General features: G+C 36.9%; 1 protein-coding gene across 1 annotated transcript in view; it reads right to left on the minus strand.

Annotated features, from left to right (window-relative positions):
• Nucleotides 1-19,028, minus strand: part of lmbr1 (limb development membrane protein 1) — a 32,433-nt gene that overhangs the window by 1,878 nt on the left and 11,527 nt on the right. The window contains exons 6-15 of the mRNA XM_082162184.1: nucleotides 15,623-15,749; nucleotides 15,465-15,533; nucleotides 14,526-14,590; nucleotides 14,365-14,437; nucleotides 10,287-10,376; nucleotides 8,567-8,643; nucleotides 8,360-8,437; nucleotides 4,426-4,499; nucleotides 4,147-4,237; nucleotides 3,692-3,758 (exon numbers count right to left, since the gene is read on the minus strand). Of these exons, the coding sequence (XP_082018310.1) occupies nucleotides 3,692-3,758; nucleotides 4,147-4,237; nucleotides 4,426-4,499; nucleotides 8,360-8,437; nucleotides 8,567-8,643; nucleotides 10,287-10,376; nucleotides 14,365-14,437; nucleotides 14,526-14,590; nucleotides 15,465-15,533; nucleotides 15,623-15,749 (811 nt within the window). The remainder of the gene's footprint in view (nucleotides 1-3,691; nucleotides 3,759-4,146; nucleotides 4,238-4,425; nucleotides 4,500-8,359; nucleotides 8,438-8,566; nucleotides 8,644-10,286; nucleotides 10,377-14,364; nucleotides 14,438-14,525; nucleotides 14,591-15,464; nucleotides 15,534-15,622; nucleotides 15,750-19,028) is intronic.

Consider the following 19,028-nt stretch of genomic DNA (forward strand, 5'->3'; position numbering starts at 1 on the left):
TGCAGCATGTGCACATTCAAACGACATGTATTTGTGCAAAATAAATTTGAGTATTATGTTGCCAAGTTGCCAAACAAGTGTTATGTCAAACAAGTATAAACAACTGTGAATGCAGCATGCAGTCTGAAATGAATTAACTCAGGTCATCACTTTATCACTTCAGACTGCATTAAAAAAAAAAAGAAGAAAAAAAAAAGGTGTTTTCCTCATAATATGAAAAAATATTTTGAAGTGATTTTTTTTTCAAAATGATTTAAGCTCATGAAAAGACAAGGTTTTCCTGCACAGGATTTAGTTTTTCATAGAAATAATAGAAAATACTTGCATGTTTCATTTTCTAATTTTCAAACAAATTCATTCCATTTCCCCCAAAATTGGTTGTTTAACCAAAATAAATTTAGCCTTTTTAAACACGGACTATAAATTACTTGCCTTTAAACGCATACAATTTAAGAGTTCAACTAGTTTCATGTGTCAGAAAGGAAGAATCTGCCTTCCTTCTTTTTCCTCCACTTGAATGCATCATGGCTTTTCCTATTGAGCATGATTCTTTTTTCCTCCTCTCTCTCCAGCTTTTGGTTGCTTCTTTAAATAACATTAAAACTCAACCTTTTTCTGGACTATCTCTAAATAAAACATTGCGCACAACAGGCTGACTCCTGAGGATAACTTAAAACAACTTCAATGTTTCACTTTCAAAATATAAAGCATCATCAGAAAAAGCATAAGTTGAAAATGGTAAAACAGGGTCAAGTTTTCATCCCTGGGAAAGCATATGTATTCTAAGTTGGAAGTGCTTTAAACATAGTTTTCAGACTGACCAACCAGCTTAAAAAAAACTTTGTATGCCCAGCATCCACCAAGTACTGCAAAAGCTCAACGGTGTAGACTTACAAACCTACAACCTGCTAACAAATTGTAGAAAATTGTGTCTGACCACTTTTTCCCTTCCCTAGGATTTCCAGCTTGATAAATCCCTTTTAGGTTTTTTGTCCATTCCTAAAAGGAAGGAAAAGACTGCAGGGGATAATCTAAACAACAAATAAATTAGATTTAATTTAAAAGGGCTTTTCCGGACTTAATTACCAGTTAATGAGGACAATGACCAATTTCTGCACTTTAAACTGCATGTTTAAAAGCAGCTGTAAAGAGAATCACATTTAAAATGCTAAATTATAAACAGGATTTATCCAATTATTTGAATAAGGACTTGGAAATGGATATGCTGATTTGCTGTAGAAGTAAAACTTATTCTCAAAAGGTTTCTCTTGTGCATGCCTGATTTTTGGCTGCAGTCACATTCACACCATTATCCTGAATTCAATTAATTGCATACAATCTAATAATACCTGTAGTCCATCACATACCACAAGGTTTATAATAGGGATGCACTGAAAAGTCACGCCTGATCCTCTTCCCACTGTTGACAGAAGTGAGAGGAAGAGGATCAGGCGTGACTTTTTACTGCGCCGAGTCGAAGTACTCCCAAAAGTGCCATTCCGCCATACATTATAGTCATCCTTTTTGCCCCGCTTAGAAAAGCGCCACGTTTTATTTTGTCACCATACTTGGTCGTATAACTACTCGTGTAACTGTTTTTAAATAGGGAAAACGTTGATGTGTTTGGTCACTTCTAAATTCATTGCTGTTAGATACCATTGAATATACTGGGCTAAGCTAAAGTGCTATCAAAGTGATAGAGCGCGCCAGAGCGATTGAGTGCACGCACTGAGATGAGAGAGGTATGTATCAACTCGTCTTAGTTTAGGGAATAACATAGTTTAATATGAAAAAACGGTGGAGTATCCCTTTAAAGCTATTCAAAGTCCATAAACTCATTAGTTAGCTAGAAAAAAATAACTAGAGAAGAGCATTTTGCTAAATATATGCACTGTATTACATATTCATTATATTTTACTCAACCTGTTAGTCTTCATTATTTAATGTATGTTTGAATAAGTTGAATAAGTTATTACACTTATTGCCGTTTAAATGTTTATATTTCACCAACAAACTGGAGTAGAAACTAGTCTTTTATTAAAAAGTTGAAAATAAAAACTCCCTTATGTGTAATTTAAATGTTTGTACAACTCAGTTTTAGCTATTTGATTGCTTCTTATTAAATAAGTTTGATTAATTAATTGATTATTCAATTATTTTTGGTTTCAGTTTCTGGCCAAGTGCATCCTGAATTTTCGGTTTCCATTTCAGCCAAGAATTTTCCTTTCGGTGCATCCCTAGTCTATAACCTATAGTCATTGACGATCATGTTGAATTAATACAATTGCATAAAACTTTAGGTGAACTGCACTTTCCTGCTCATGTGTAAATTATTTATTTAGCAAAGGCCTCCTTTTTTTGGAAACCCCTAGTAATTACATAAAATAAAGAAATCCAAGTAACTTACTCAAAAAAAAAAAAAAAAAAAAAAAAGAGTTAAATATCTAGGCGTTAAAAAGTGTTGAGGTGAGTTGTAAAATGTCTGTGTAAAAATCAGTGTCACAAGTCAGTTTGCCTTTTCCACATTTTTAACAGGCTCCTGCAGTCTGCTTATGCATACACACACACACACACACACACACACGCACACACACCTTTGAGTATTTCTGAAGGACTTCCATCTTCCATCCACATGCAGGATGTTTTTGAGTCTATTTGATAGTAAATGAGTTTAAATTTGTCTGTTTGAGACTCTATAGCTGCTTTTCCAAACCGTTCTCTTTGCTTAACCGTTCCATTCTGTGCTGATCAGGGTCAGCCGGCACGGATGTGGATTCATTTTCCACTGTGGTGATAACGGCCACTCTTTGGAATGTAATACAAATGCGTCAGTCTTTGCCTTGGCTATTTACTGATGATATGAGATGTAAATATACTGCCTTATGGAGGATGATCAGATATTTTTTAAATTGAATTATGAATTTGTGTTTACGTTGCTCAAATAGCGTGCTTAGCCAGCTACAGAGAAACTGGTAGCCAGGCAACAGATAAGTGACCAATCCTGAGTGGTGACGTCATTACACGTATTCTAGCAGCACGGTTTGGCATGGTTAGCCAATGGTGCAGAGAATTCCGGGCTCAGAAAGGTTTGTAATCATGCCGTGCTGTACTAGGCTCAAGTGGAACATAACTGGAACCGTTCTTAGAACTGTTTGGCTCGACGGTGGAAAAGCAGCTTATATGAACAAAGTTGATGAAATTCTTTGGCCAAAAACAAACAAAAAACTACTCTATGCAACCTCTCCTTTCATCTATTCAATGCAGCACAGCAGAAATGTTGATATTTTTCTGAAGCTCCCAATGAATCACTGTACTCACTCACTCACTAACACACACACACACACACACACACACACAAGGCTATTTGAACAGCTGTCTCTGTAGCTTGCCATGTTGTTTATTGCAGCTATTGTGACTGCTGCTTGTCTGTCCATTTTCTCGCTCCATTCTTGTGTAAAATCTCTATGGCAAATCCTGCTGGAATGTTACTTGTTAAATCTTAACAGTGGAAATGAGTTTGCAGGTATGTGTAAGTTGCAAGTACGTCAGTGCAGCTGGATAATGTAGAACAATTGTAGTATCCAAAAACAAACAAACAAACAAACATTGCATGGCATGTTAATGGCAACCCCAAGAAATACACAGATGCTTATGAAGGATAGTGTATGCATACATGCAAGGAGGACCTTACCAAGTGTTCGGGACATGACAGGCAAGGCCGAGCTCAGCACTAGAATAGATACACAGCAACCGATGATCTACAAAAAAAGGAAAAACAAGTCTAAGAAACATTTCCATCATTCCAAATTAAATATAAAATGACAAAAGATTCCATAGTCAATGGCTTTGGTAAAAAGAAAATATAACTAAATGCAACATGACCAATTTTTCACCAAAATAATAATAATGATAATAATATTATAAATTGTAAGGTTAACATTTATTTTAAGGTGTCCTTGTTACAGTGTAATTATACATTTAAGTACAAAATATTATAATGCAATAATTGGGAGGTTATTTTTGTATTCAGATGCTAAACAATATATGCAGGTATTAATTTTTTTTTTTTTGAGAATAACATGAACAATGAACTGTGTGAATAAGTGTCAACAGGCCATAAAACCGAAGCAGTGTTGCAGATCCTACCGTTGTCATGGTAGTGTCGTCCTTTCTGGGAGTGAGCTCCTGAAAGATGCGAAGGCTATAGAAGCCAACCACAGACGAGACCATCAGATAACTGTTCAAGAGTTAAGACTAACACAGAGGTTTCTCGTCAAACCCATTACCAGCATTTCACTCTAGAACACACTCACAACAATCATAAACAAACAACTTGAGTCCCCTCACTAAACACACACAATCTGCGATCAAACACTAGACTACAGCTCATGCATAATTTGAGAAATCACACACAGCAAAGGATACAACATGAGAATAATTTCAATAACTGCCTGGGCAACTCCAAACGTGGATAAAGAGGCATTGCCAATATCTCTCTCCTGCCAAAAGAAAGAGTGAAAGTTACTGCCAAAGGTTATTTTCATAAACTTAATTTCCCCATATAAAATTTGGTTTCAGAACATGATAATTTTTTAGTATGACTCTCATAAGTGCCGGTTTAGGTTCTGGACTGAGGCAATGCTCTTACATGGAGAAACTGCATGTAGTGGACGTGTTTTAGCGACATGCCCAACGCAAAGGCTCCTGTTACAACTGAAGCTGTTAATCTAAATAAGACTACAGTGTTGACACCTCAGTGCTTCAGGCGGTGTGGGCAGAAAAAAGCGGCACAAATATTTGGAGCTGTTCTGAGTGAACGCTATTATGAAGAAATAAAACGTATAAAGCTCAGATTAGCGAAGTTTCCCCTCTCACCAATGAGGACAGACAGAGTGAAATTGGCGAAGAAATGAATGGAAGCAGATGAAAGAAACCTTTTTAAATTCACCGCTGCTCACACACGCATAATATGCAAGCAGGTGTTCAAACAAAAAAAAAAGAAAAGAATGAAAAAGCAGTGGTGCTCTTACAGTAAGAGGCTGCATTGAATGAATGGCTGCCAAAAATTAGGAGAAAAATGTGGAAAAAAGAAACCAAAACAAATGCATTGGCAAACAAAGTTTTTCAATCTCAGGCCTTTAATATCTTTTGAAGTCATTGATGTGATCTAAAGGTTTGGATTAGAATTATTACAATAAAAGCCAACATTTATTTGGCATAATTTATCAATGTAAAACAATCTTAGTCTGGGCTTGACAAGTAAAATAAATAAATAAAATAAAAATCAATCATCAGTCTCATTCTAATGATGTGCACTTGACAGAAGACCATAAATATTTGTATATGCTCTGTTGATTTTGAATTGATGATCTTTTTAACTGGATTAGATACAATCTGAACCAGATTTTATAATGTCAGTCTTGCTTTGTTGATACTGATGTCAGGACTGAAGAAAGTTTACATGTGATTAAAAAAAACAGAGAAGCTTAACTAAACACTGACTTGTAAAATATGATCAAACGCTCACTTTATATTACTGAATCATCCAAGAAAGTTAGCTTGTAGTTAATGTGAAATGAGACCAAAATAGGTAATGTGATCAAACATAAAACCATAACCCATTCTCACTTGCTCAATAATAGCATAAACACCACTGAGAGTGTTTCAGAGGAACTATGAGAGCTAAGAATTATAATTATAATATTGTGTGAGTGTATATTTATATAGCATGTAGTAGAGCAACACAATTAATCATTAAAAGATCGCAATCTCGATTCAAATACCCACACAATCTTATTCCTAAATGACAATGATTCAGCCATGTCTATTAAATCTTTGACAAGTACGATCACAGCGAACATTTAAATCTGTGTCGGGGCTGCCACTGAGCCAGAGAGAGCAGTTGTCATGTATAGGTATGAAACAGCTTCACAAACAGTCTTTTCAACCACACTAGGCCTCCCTGGTAGAAGAGATATTGTATCTCAATGGGACCTTCCTGGTTCAATAAGTAAAATCACAGAAGTACTGGGATAAAAGTCTATAGTTGGGATATAAACACTGATGTCTACAGTAGTGATCAAAATAAAGTAAATCATCTTTTGAAAGTAAATTGGCACTTCAAACTGCATCAATTACATCGTTACACCAGTAGTTGGCGACACGTGACTGTTAAAAATGAATTTATTGAAGAGATTCATTCAAAAACACTGATTCATCCAGTAATGAAACAAGTGAAGTCTATATAATTGAGCTATTGAATCATTCATTCAAAACAATTTTTTTAATTGACTGCAGCAATAAACATTTTGTCAGAACCACTAGTAAATGTTTTGTTTAGATCAGAATCATGATCTCTATTTTAAACAAAATCTTTATAAACGTAATTCCCAATTTATCCAGAATCGTGCAGCTCTAATATGTAGTAAGCATGTATGAATGTATAATTAAACACTGTAAAGCGTTACACTTTACAATTAGTTTAATTTTGTTAATATTAGTTATTTTTAGAACATTTTTAACAGCATTTATTAATCTAGATTAATGTAAGTTAATGTAATGTTATGCAGGATGGATGTGGAGTGAAACTGTGTGTGTATACATGTGTCATATACATATGTACACACACACACATTTTCACTCCACATCCATCCTTAACTGTCATTTAACTTCTAACCATAAACAGCATGATATTATTGAACTGGACAGGCATCTGAAATCTCCTTTTATGCTCAGAGCTGTGTAAGGTGTTTGTTGGCGCTGCTTAACACCTGTGATTGAGTGAGTTTAAGGATAACTGTGTGTTTGCCTTCCTTCAGGTGTGTTCTAACTACACTACATGTTTTGATGTGCCTCAGCTACCTCTGATGTTGGATAATAACAGAAAAAAAACTAAACTAATCATGATTAGATTTTTTTACATTCTCTCTTTTTTTAGAAAGCCGTTTACTGACAGGTTAGGGGCTAAATGCCATCTGTCGACTCTTACCAAAGGTTCAGAGGTCAAAAAGGAAATGATGATATCCCTTGCTTTCCCGCTCATCTTGTTTCATTCCATCACTCCTTCTGCTCCGTATGACATGTGAGATATGAGTTCGGATGAGAAACGGACATTAATGAGGCTGTTTTTAGCATCGACAATAATTCTGAATCCATGGGGAGTGACAGCAATAAGACTTTTATGGCAGTCATTAGCAACAGTGCATCAGACAGCTTAATGCAAGCAGTGCCATTGCATTAGATCTCCTTACCTCATAGCCACATTTACGACACCCTGCCTTATCTGACAGTCTCGGCGTTAACCTAGTTACCTTAACTCGCATCAATCTCTCTTAAGATTGTTGCGGAATGTAGGCCCACGCCCCACCACATCCCAACCCGACGTAAAAACCATCAAACAGACGTAGAGACACCACTGACTGCTGGGTTGTCGTGGTTACACGAGATCATAAGCATGGCACCAGTCCAGCTCATCAAACGCATAAACCATTAAACCAGCCTGTCAAGAGGGCCCTTCGTCTCTGAACACTGTGACAAGTGTAATTTGGGGGATTTTCAGTCAAGCATCATGCCAAGGCAAATATCGACACTAATAAAATAATTAGAATGTGAAGCGGGCACTCTAATAGAGAAGCTCAACACTGTCAAACCGTGGCCAGAAAAGGGATCTGCCTTTCCTTTGTTGTGGGAAGAAAAAGGAAAATGTGCAAAGCAAGGACAGCAGGTGGGAGTGGTGAAGTAAGGTGAGATAAGAGCATCATTGTATGGAGGGAAGGAAAGAGTGAGAACAAAATGTTCATAAAAAAACAAAACAAAAAAAAAACAGGAAATGACGTAATGGTTCCCATGGACCTATTAAATTTACCTGTCCAAGCTCAAATGAGTGGTAAACTGACTTGGACCCAAATTTAACCAGTCGTAGCTTGTAATTACCTTGTCAAAAGAGAAAACTGACACTGTCTTCTCACAGTGCGTAACTGCTCAAAGGTTAAATGATGGTTTCATTGCAGCAGTTTGGTTGAAAGGACTTCGTTCAAGTACTCAAAACACCCAGTTAAAACAAATGAGGTCTGTGTGAAGAGTTTCACACAGGTACAGTGCGTGAGTGCCTTTGAATTGACATCAAGCAGAGCGAACGGGAGCACAACTCTGATAAAGAGCATCAAACAGCAGCGACATGATACACATCTAGACCGGCCTTTTCTTCTACAGCACACACCTGAGCATATCAGGAAATCAGTTTGTGTCAACGCAAAGCATGATTTTAACAGGACACAGCAGTAGTGAGAGGAGGCGGCAACAAGTGAAGGAAAAATCCAGAAAAGATGAGTATTGGGTTGTTGACATGCATTTTTCTTACCGTTGAACCCTTTGGCATAGCCGTCTCATCAACGAGCAAGTACACAATGTTCAGAGCAACCAGGAGAACAGAAATCGCCTGCAAGCAGCACAGATTAAAACAAGCATAAGCATTATAAACAGCAGAAAGAAATATAAAACCAACTCATAAAATAAACTGCAAGTCATATGCTTTGTGGTTCAACCTTGCAAAGTCTAAAACACATACCGTTCCAGCAAGAAGGATCAGCATCACTATGGGGTACAGGAGGTTCTTTTCCCAGGCTGAGGCCTTCTTTCTCCTTTCTAGGACAGAGGGATGAGAGAAACGATTTAGCAATTTGCTACAACATTTATTAACCTAGGTTAATGTTAATCTATAAATATATACTACCTTTCTTAGTTAATTCATATTTGTTCAAAATACATTCATAATACTAATTTATTAATATTACATTAAACTAAATTTATACATAAAATAACTTTAAAAATGTTAAAATGCAGTAGTCTATGTATAAATGAACATTAATCTAATAGATTAATAAACGCTGTAAAAGTATTGTTCATGGTTAGTTCATGATACCAAGGGCATTAACTAATTAAACTTATTGTCAAGTGTCACACATAAAAGGCTACATTTACAATGTCAGTTTTTGGAATAGCCAACTTACAGGTGCGAGTCTCGAAATGTCCTGTTCACACAGCAACTTACAGTAGCGTCTTGAATACTTATCTGTATGAACGTGTGGCCATATGTGACCCCGGACCACTAAACCAGTCACATGGGTCAATTTGTTGAAATTGAGATTTGGCTGAGATACAACTATTTGTGTTCACCTTTAAAGTTGTGTTTATGTTCGCGATTGTGCTGCATTCACTCACAAAAATAAATGTTTTATATATATTTACGGTAGGAAATTTACAAAATATCTTCATGGAACATGATCTTTACTTAATATCCTAATGATTTTTGGCATAAAAGAAAATTCGATCATTTTGACCCATACAATATATTGTTGGCTTTTGCCACAAATATACCCGTGCGACTTACGACTGGTTTTTATGATCCAGGGTCACATATACTGTCACATATACTACTGTTCGAAAGTTTGGGATTATAAAAAAAAAAAAAAAAAAAGGATGCATTTATCAAAAGTGACAGTTAAGACACTTAAATTTTTTTTGATCAAATAAATCCAGCCTTGATGAACATAAAAACTTATTTCAAAAACATTTATTGTATATTGACCTCTAACTTTTGATTGGTAGTGTATAAGAACTAACTAGCTTCTATGATAATCTATTGCTTTGCAATTCATTAGTGTGTAGAAATAACAGCTACCAGTTATTTCTGGGTTTACTGAATTATGGCTACATATAAGCATGTCTATAGTTCAGAGGTTTCGGTATAGTTCAGAACAGTGATGGAAAACCTCAAACATTAAGGCTTCTCCTGCTCCACTCATGAAGTGGGTCTAGATTAGAACATCTTCTCTCTATCTGTGTCTGTCACTCCTGTGCCGCTCTGTCCTCTACTCTCTCCTTCTCAACATCTCCCGCTCTGATTCTGCTCTGGCTCTGAGGTTGGCTGGGTTCCCTGCATATGCACCATGCTGCCTCTAAATTAATGACCGCACTTGGAGAGACAGCCACAATAAAGTTTGCATCACACTCCAATATCCTAAGTGCCTTTGTGGCCTCCTCTCCTTCCAACTGCTTGTCTCTCTGGAATCATTTATAATACCCCAAAACACAAGCTGACGTCGAAAATGATACAGCCATACCCCATCTGGCCCCACTCCAAATGACTGTTCACATTCAAATATGCACACACTTTGCAATTCAACATTATTATGAGTGGATATTGCAGCCAACACATATTTTAAACTGACAGTTCATAATCATGGTTCAATTTGGTTTAATATAACGTTGTTAAAAACATCTCTCACCGAGTTTGTTCCTCTGATTGCGAATGTTGTCCAGCTCTTTGTAGAGATGGTGCTGAGAGTTCCCATGGAAATAAGAGTTTGACATCATACCTGAGTGACAGAAGACAGAAAGATACTTTCATTCTGTTTACCTTGGCTTATTAATAGCTTCTGTAAAAAAAAAAAGATCAAAGGAAACATTAGTGATGTGAACATAAATCAGTGGTTTGAACGTTATCTTTTCCCTTACTCAAGTACATAATTAATATATCACACCATTTGTCAGAAAGTCTGTCAAGAAAGAACAGCTTTCATGGAATGGAGATTCAATATCTACAATTCAATATCTGGATGCCCAAGAAGTGAGACTGAGCGAAATACCTGCGGGAGGTTTGTCACCACAGTTCAGCATTATTGTATATTAGAACATTTCTATTAAATTTCCTATTCTGCTTCGATAATTCTGCCACTTTCAACAACTGCAACATTTAAGACAATCTCATGCGCACCACACAACAGCAATCTCAAATGTGGTTAACAGTGCTGGAAAACAATGCTTTGAAAAGTTAATTATTGCTTTAAAAAAGTGTGTAATTACATTAAATCATTTTATTCCATGGAAAGGAACACGTTTGATACTTTTAGGTCACTTTTTTATAGACATTTTTATAGGTCATAACTTCTGGAGAGAAATAGCACAGACACTGGTCAAAGATTCTAATGCGCATGTGTCAAACCGCCTAAGCATCCAGCTGGACGCAAATGCAGTATTTGCATCAGAACTGAGGTATACTTTGGGTCTAGGCCAGACGTGTACATGCTGCAACTGGTTCTGACGGAAGAGGGGACTGAGGTTTCTTCAAAACACTGACTGTGTGTGTGTCAGGAGGTGAGAGTGAGAGGGCAAAACCAGAGGGGTTCTCCAGGAAAACCACAGACTTCTGTCTCATTTAGCTCTCATTTATTCATTTCGTTCTGGTGTTTTTTTCTTTCTTTCTTTTCCCTGTTTCAGTGGTTCGTTTGCTCCTCAAAGCAAAGGATTGGTTTGCACAGCCTCGGGGGACACACACTGGCAGATCAGCAGCAATTAGTTCAGTGTTACACCGTTACTGGCGTGCAATAAAAACACAATCTTTCATCTTTTCAACGACATGGGGCTGAGAAGTCAATCACTTTGATCAAAACGTGATTATTATTATGATGATTGTACCACGCCCTGTCTGGTAGAGGTTCAGGTTCATAAAGAAATCTATTAAAAGAAAGAAGAAAAAAACACAACAGGTGGGTTCCTGATCGTGTACTTGTCTATACCAGTGAATTTTAGGGAAAATCTGTACCCTCCAACCAAAACTGTGAGAACAATGAAATGGGAAGTGTCACTATTAGCTGATCAGGACTGGATTGTTCTGCCAAACATGGCTCACAGTTGCCCTAAAGGGCTAACATGAGGTGATCAAAAAGTGAGAGAAAGAACAACAGAGTCTTTTTTGTCAAACATGTTTTATGGAATAATAATTCCAATAGTTTGTTCAAATCAGCATTAGTCAATCATTTCCAAAAAGAAGAATCGGAAACACTTGACTAAATTCTTGCTTATAGCCCTTCAATTAAGGTGATAAAGGTGCTGGTCAGCACCAACTCAGTAGAGGGATGCTGGCAGAAGGAAAGGAGATGAGGTCATTGTTTTCTAAAGAAACTTCAGCCGGTTCTGCATTACGTCAGTGGTAATTATGCAAAAGCAGAGAGCCATCCGGTACCGAGGAGAGTTTATGCAAGGTCACCCTGCCACTGTGCATCTGGGCAACAGAGAAAAGCATAGCAAGAGCCAAGACAGAGGACAAACAAATGCCTGCAATTATATGAAAGGCTAATATTAAAGCATACACTCAGACAAATGCACCTAAACATACAGCCACAAGATTCCCTCACATTGCATAAACACAAGTGCACTAATGCATCCATAGAATGACATTTACACATAGCAATAAACACACAACTTCATTAATGCATTTAAAATAATACTTCAAAATACAACACAGACACCAAATGGAGTGATCTGTATTAATGGCCTCAATTTAAGGACAGTAAAGTTGACATCAGATGCAGATTACTGGATCAATTGAATAATTAACACGCTTATCAATTAGCCCATATCAAAGACCTGCAAGAGAGCGTGTGCAGGCATGTAGTATCTAAATGAAGTTACAGTCAGTTGGGTAATTGTTATTAGATAGAACACAGATAAGAGAGTAAAGCAAAGTAGACAGTTTCCTCTTGAACTCTCTTCCCCTCAACCTCACCTCAGGTTTTTATTTACGGTGCAAAAGAAGAAAAGAAAGAAAATTCCTTAAATTCCTGATAAGGTAAATTCGTTCTCTCTTTAACGCCTGAGCGAGATCTTCCTATAACGCAGAGTTCTTATGCTTTGCCAAAACTACATTCCGCATCCCTAGTGGCCTTTTGTCACCCGATCACAGTGACTGCCACTGCGGTTCACATCAAACAACAATCACAAAAAAAGCGAATATCGTTAAGACCGATTACAATTATTTTATCAGGTGTTCAAAGCAAATCTGCCTTTGGTGCTAACACTACAGAACCAAACAACCAAATGAGAGGCTATTGAAATTCATCCATGGGATTTGGCCAACTGGGTACTATCAGTTAAGATGATCTAGCTTACCTCCGTGAATTCAATAGAAAAAGCACATGTTCTATGTTGACTGGCATCTGTACACTCTGTTGCGTGCTTGAGTTGAAGCTAAAGTCTAGTTTGGCTTTAAGCCTAAACACTTCCTGCATTATGTGGATGTTTGTGTAGGGCAGCAGTCGGGAACCTATGGTTCGCGAGGCACACCTGGCTCTTTGACAAAAATCATGTGGCTCACCAGGTCTGGCACCCTTTACCAATAAATTATCGATAAAAAAATTAGACGCATCAATAGAGATTTCTGCAGAAAAAGCAGCCAATTACAATTCCTTTATTGTATATTATGAAGTTAATGAAAAGAAAGTGAAGAATAACACATTTCAAGTTGTACCAGCCAAAGTGCACTCGTAGCTTGTTTGTAGTAGTTTAAAAACGTTTAGAACCGCAGCGAAAATGTAAAAGTAGGCTATATAAAAAAATTTAAAAAAGTGACTGGACTGAAACATAATTTTATTGAAACTGGGGCTTTGCTGTGCCAAGAGACAAAAATGAAAAAATGGCTCTTAGGTCAGAAGGGGAATAAAAGCCAGCTAAAAAAGACAAATGTGTGAAAAAACTACTTTTATGATGTTTCACCAGTTACTTGATTTCAACAAGATCACTGGAGTCCCTGGTTTGATGAATGTGGCTGCTCCACCAAGTCCTGTTTACTAGTGGTTCTAACAATAAATAGAACAGCAACGATCACATCACAGTGCAACGATCAGATCACATCACAGCCTCTATATAAAATAAAAATAAAAAGATAAATAAACTATGTGCTTTGGCTGGAAATTTCTTAATTGTGCTTTAATTCTTAAAAACTGGTTTAGTGAAACTTACATGAGTATAATTACTGGGTTTTTTGTGTTTTTTTACACATACAGTATATATACAGATTTAAAATATACAGAACAAGTTTTGTTGTAATAAACATCATGTACACACAAAATGGAAAAATTGCTTTGAGTGGGCTAATGGCCGTGCCCTCTGAATCAGAGTGCATGGGTGTGATTTCTCAGATAAGAGGATGAATGGGAGGGTGTTAAAGGAAGTGAGAGAATGGGTTAAACGGTCAGAGACATCATTCTATTAGAACAGAAGCAGGTCACTGAAAGGAGATAGCTATATATTTTATTTTATTTAATCCTTTCTTTTGAACAAAAATGTAAGTGCAACATGTTTAAGGATTAATATGTCAGATCTGTCATCTGGGTGGCATGGTGATGTGGCATAGTGGCTCAATCTCAACCGGACAGTAGCTGGTTGACCAGGCTGAGCCATGAAACATGACCATTGTATTTTTAGCAATGCATTTATCCCCAGGTTCCTCCAGAGAATCTACCCCTGTAATAGGTGCAAGATTATATAATGCATTTGCCACATCATACAAAAAACAAACACGCTCACCATTGAGTCTACGCTCCAGGGCCTCTTCCTGCAGCTGTATACAATAAATCTGTTCATCCAGATCCTCTAAAATCTACACGGAGAAAGAGAGGGAGTGTGTGAGGGACAATGATAGAGTGGATCTTTAAACACAAACACACACATAGTGTAACTGTACTTACTGTGGGTTTGACTAGTAACTGGCCCATCACTGTGAACATGCGTGACATTCCCACTGGAGTACACACTGATGAGATGAGACAAGAAGCTGCTTAAAACCACACACATGCTCATTTATGCTTTTCTAAGGCAAGAGTATGAATGCAACCTTTGAACTAAAGAGTTCAAGTTTATGTAACTACTGTTACAGTGGGTGAAACAAGTGAAAAGGGCATTTTGAGTCACAGCAGGGGTGGGCGATATAACTAAAAATATATTTTCTTGATCATTTTCAGCCTTTTATGCCATTTTAACATATTAGCTCTGAAAAAAACAACATAATTTAAAATCATTTCAATGAGAGGAACCATTTTAACCAAACAGACACTTCAGCCAAGAAGATTCAACATGCTCAAAGTATTAAAAAAAGTACAATTCTAGTTATGTTTTCCACACTGTTTTTCACTAAATGAACAAATTCAATTGTATACATCAATATAACAATCCATAGGAATAAAACATTTACCTACATACTTACTAAAACATTTTAAATGCCACATGAATGGCTTAAAATCACCTCGTTCACAGTGTTGCTTAAATTTTATATCGCCAGCAAAATCATGAACATATCATAAATATTCAAAATATTACCCTGCCCTAATGCACAATCACATTAACTGCCTGCGTATTATATAGTATTCTCCCATAGCAAATTGCACAAAGTCTTTGTCATATTTGTCATAACTGTCAGTCACAGCTAATTATGTTATATTAGGTTAAACTCAAAACGTTCAAATTTTAAACTTTAGAAGAAAAGTGCAACATTCAATCTACAAACACTGACTTGTCACTGTTCAGACAGTGCTTAAATTTCCTTACAATGTCTATACACTGCTCTGCACTGGAAGTTACGGTGGCCAATAAGGGCTAAATGTGGAAGTGATGGTTTCCTGTGAACTTACTAAGCAGCAATAGGCCACCCATCAGAGAGATGCAGGAGTAGAGGTACGGCAGATAAAACTCCCATAAATCTAGAATGAGAGAATGAGACAGGCACAGTAAACCACAGATCAATACATATCGGATTACATCACATGCATGCATCCACAGCAGCAGGTACCGTAGAGCGATTCCATACTGGCCGCATCATTGTCGATGAGAGCGGACGCCACCCATACAATGCCCAGGATGAGGAGACCCAGCAGAAAGAGCATGACAAATGTCTCCAGCACTCGAGCCTTTATGCCCTGAAAGCAAAAGCAACACCCTCTTTAATGATTTCAAGTTTACTTATGGCTGTAGCCAAGAGTGATTCAGAAACACACACACACAGATCAGCAGGTGTAAATGAGGCTCTAATTGGAAATTTGGCTGTGGAAGCCCCGGGACTTCCCTATAACACTGCCTCAATGTCAAGCCCCCTTCCCAACACAAACACACACACAACAATAGGTCACAACACACACAAAGAAACAAATGACCTTCCTCCCTCTCATTCACTGACACGCACACTTATATGAACTGTTATTAACATGTCCGGTCTGAGTTTGCCGCTAAAATGAAAAAGGTGGCTACTACTGTCTGAGATTAACTCCAGAGGCTCATCTGGAAACTATTAGGAGTTTTTTCTGGGTCAGTAAGTTCCTGATGTGTGGCATTTAACTCCACTCCTGATGTGCTCTGTTTCCACAGAACCTAGATATTGATGTTATAGCACGATTGTGACAAGTCCGATCTTTCACTGTGCATAAAACACGCACATAAACTACAGTGCAACAGTTTGGGGTCAGAAAGATTTTTTAAACAAATTGGTTTAAAACATTCCAGGTTCCATTTGTTAACATTAACTCCATCAGTTATCATGAACTAACAATATTAAAGGGGTCATATAATGCCATTTTTGTACAAACTAATATGATTCTTTAGGGTCTAAATTAAAAGTTTGTAATATACTTTAATTAAAAATTCTCATTAGTATTGTAAGAAAGCACTCATTTTACCTGGTCAAAAACAGCTCTGTTTTCAGCACGCCGTTTAAGTGCATGTGTCTTTAAATGATAATGCGCTTTGCTCACCCCGCCCCTCTGTTCTGTGCGTACACCGTTTGTAACACAATAACCATAACGCGTTGTTCATTATAAACGTGGGATTATGAATTATATTGAGAACATCGTACATAGAAAACATGCCGTAATGTACCTGAGTGTAAAAATAGCCGCATTCATCGTGAAGCGAGCAAGCGATTTGCAAAGATTAATATAAAGATTAATATAAAGCTTAATAAAACGTTACACTCACTTCAGTTCTTCTGGAGGTGCAGCAGGAACACGAAGTTGGTACCGATCCTTTTTTTCAGGAGCAGCTTTTAGCAAAACCAGCTTTATATTGACCTCGTTTGTAAAGCAGTCTGGTGAAATGATTCGCGCAAACATGAAAGCATTGACGTTGATCGTGGGGAATATTCCCTTCGAAAACAAACTCAGCCACTGCGTCTTCAGCTGTACGGATTTAGGAACATCAACATGACTGCTGTGTTCCTTATTACACCCAAGAACAGAACACCACAATCGCTTAGACGCCATTCTGCTCAGTGCTCCAGCATATCAACAATGACGCGCCGGTCCGCGCGGGCTATGATTGACAGCTCGCTCACGAGGGCGGGGCTGTGTTGAAACGCTACTGTCAATCAACAAACGTGGGAGGGGCGTCGATTTTGTGACGTCACAAAATCGAACAGCTTGATTTGAGTTGGGGGAAAACATAAAAGAAGATAAAAAAAAAAAAAAACACTGGATGGATTTTTATCATTTTATGATGGTTGTGTACAGGCACTGCCAACACACATTTCAGTACAATCAACTTGTAAAAGTGCATGTACCATTATATGACCCCTTTAAATACTTCTAAAGCATTTATTCATCTTAGTTTATGTTAATTTCAACATTTACTACTAAATTATTCAAATCAAAAGTTGCATCTGTTAATATGGACCCGAGCTATCATGAACGAGCAATGAACAGTAGATTTTTTACTAATAAATACTGTAATACATGTATTGTTTATTGTTAGTTAATATTAGTTAATGCATTAACTAATGCGACCTTATTGTCAAGCAAACTTTTATAATAACTTTTGCGACTTGATCAATGTAAAGAATTTGTATTTTCTATAAAAAATAAAAATAAATTATTTTTATAAAATTTTTAACTTATAAAGTTCTTTTGAACTTTGTTTTCAAAGAATTCTAAAAAGGATCACGGTTAAAAAAAGAAAGAAAAAAAGAGCTGCACGATTAATCATATTTTAATCGTGATAACAATTTCTGCTTCTCTCAATTTAAAAATGTTCATCGCAATATTTTCCCCACTGATTATTTGTCCTTAAAACGTTTTTACTTATTTATTATTTGCATTGGTAATAAGCCTCCACTATCTTTCCTGCTTGAGGTTGTCAGATTTCAAGAGAATAAATACCCTAAATGGGTCTTTTCTGCCCAGTGTTTTACTTTTATCTTCACAATCTGGCAACAAATCTGTGCATATCTCTGCGCAGCAAAAAAGCAATGATGATCTGACAACACTGACAAACATGCATGTTGGAGTGAAGCGATGTTCACTGTGAAATTCTGTTCCAATGAAAGTGTCATACAGACAGTTTGTGTTCCTTCATGAGACAGCGTGCAATTTGCTGCTACTAAATCTGCGAGCGACCAGTCTCTGTGACGATCTGTAATAAATTCAAACATGATTCTTGACCATATTGTTTGCGATCATGGTTGGTGAATAAATGTGGACCGTGCAACCTCTGTGCTACAATACAAAGTAAAAATATACATAATTTGGAATTATTGAAATATATAATATATTATATATATATATATATTCCAAATGAGAATTGTGATTAATAATCGCGATTATAATTTGAGCAAAATAATCATGATTATCAGTTTAACCATTATCATGCAGCCCTACAAGCAACATTAATAAGCAGAAATTTTATCAAGCAATTAGACATCTGATTGAATCACCCTTCACCTTAAACTCAACTGGCCCTTCTATACTTTTGCAAGTGTCTACATTCCCTGCATCCTTAATACAAGCCTGTCTCAGTCTCTGTCCTTAAGGCACTTTATGTATGTGCAGTAGTTAACAGCTTTTCTTGATATTAAGAGAATCTAGAGCACCTCCAAGTGACTTCCTGATGAACAACATCTGCCTCATATCAGTCTCCCCTCAATGGATTGTGAACCTTTTATATTTGAACTGTGAATGAATGTGTAACAAAAAAAACGTCAGTGTCAATAAATAACTGAAAATCTGCAACAACAAAAAATTAAAATAAAAGAGAAGAATATATGCATTTGGTGAGGTCACATGGCTATTTTTCTAAAGTTACTTGTATTTAGAACAAGAATATAGGCAAGAAAAGAGTTTTAAAAGTGAAGCGTTACCATTCTGGTATCTAAAAAGGAGAGAGACACACGTGGCAGAGAAGCCAGAGAAGGGTTGAGCTCTTCTACTCTTGCC

The sequence above is a fragment of the Leuciscus leuciscus genome (assembly GCF_965113295.1).
Source record: "Leuciscus leuciscus genome assembly, chromosome: 2".
NCBI lineage: Eukaryota > Metazoa > Chordata > Actinopteri > Cypriniformes > Leuciscidae > Leuciscus > Leuciscus leuciscus.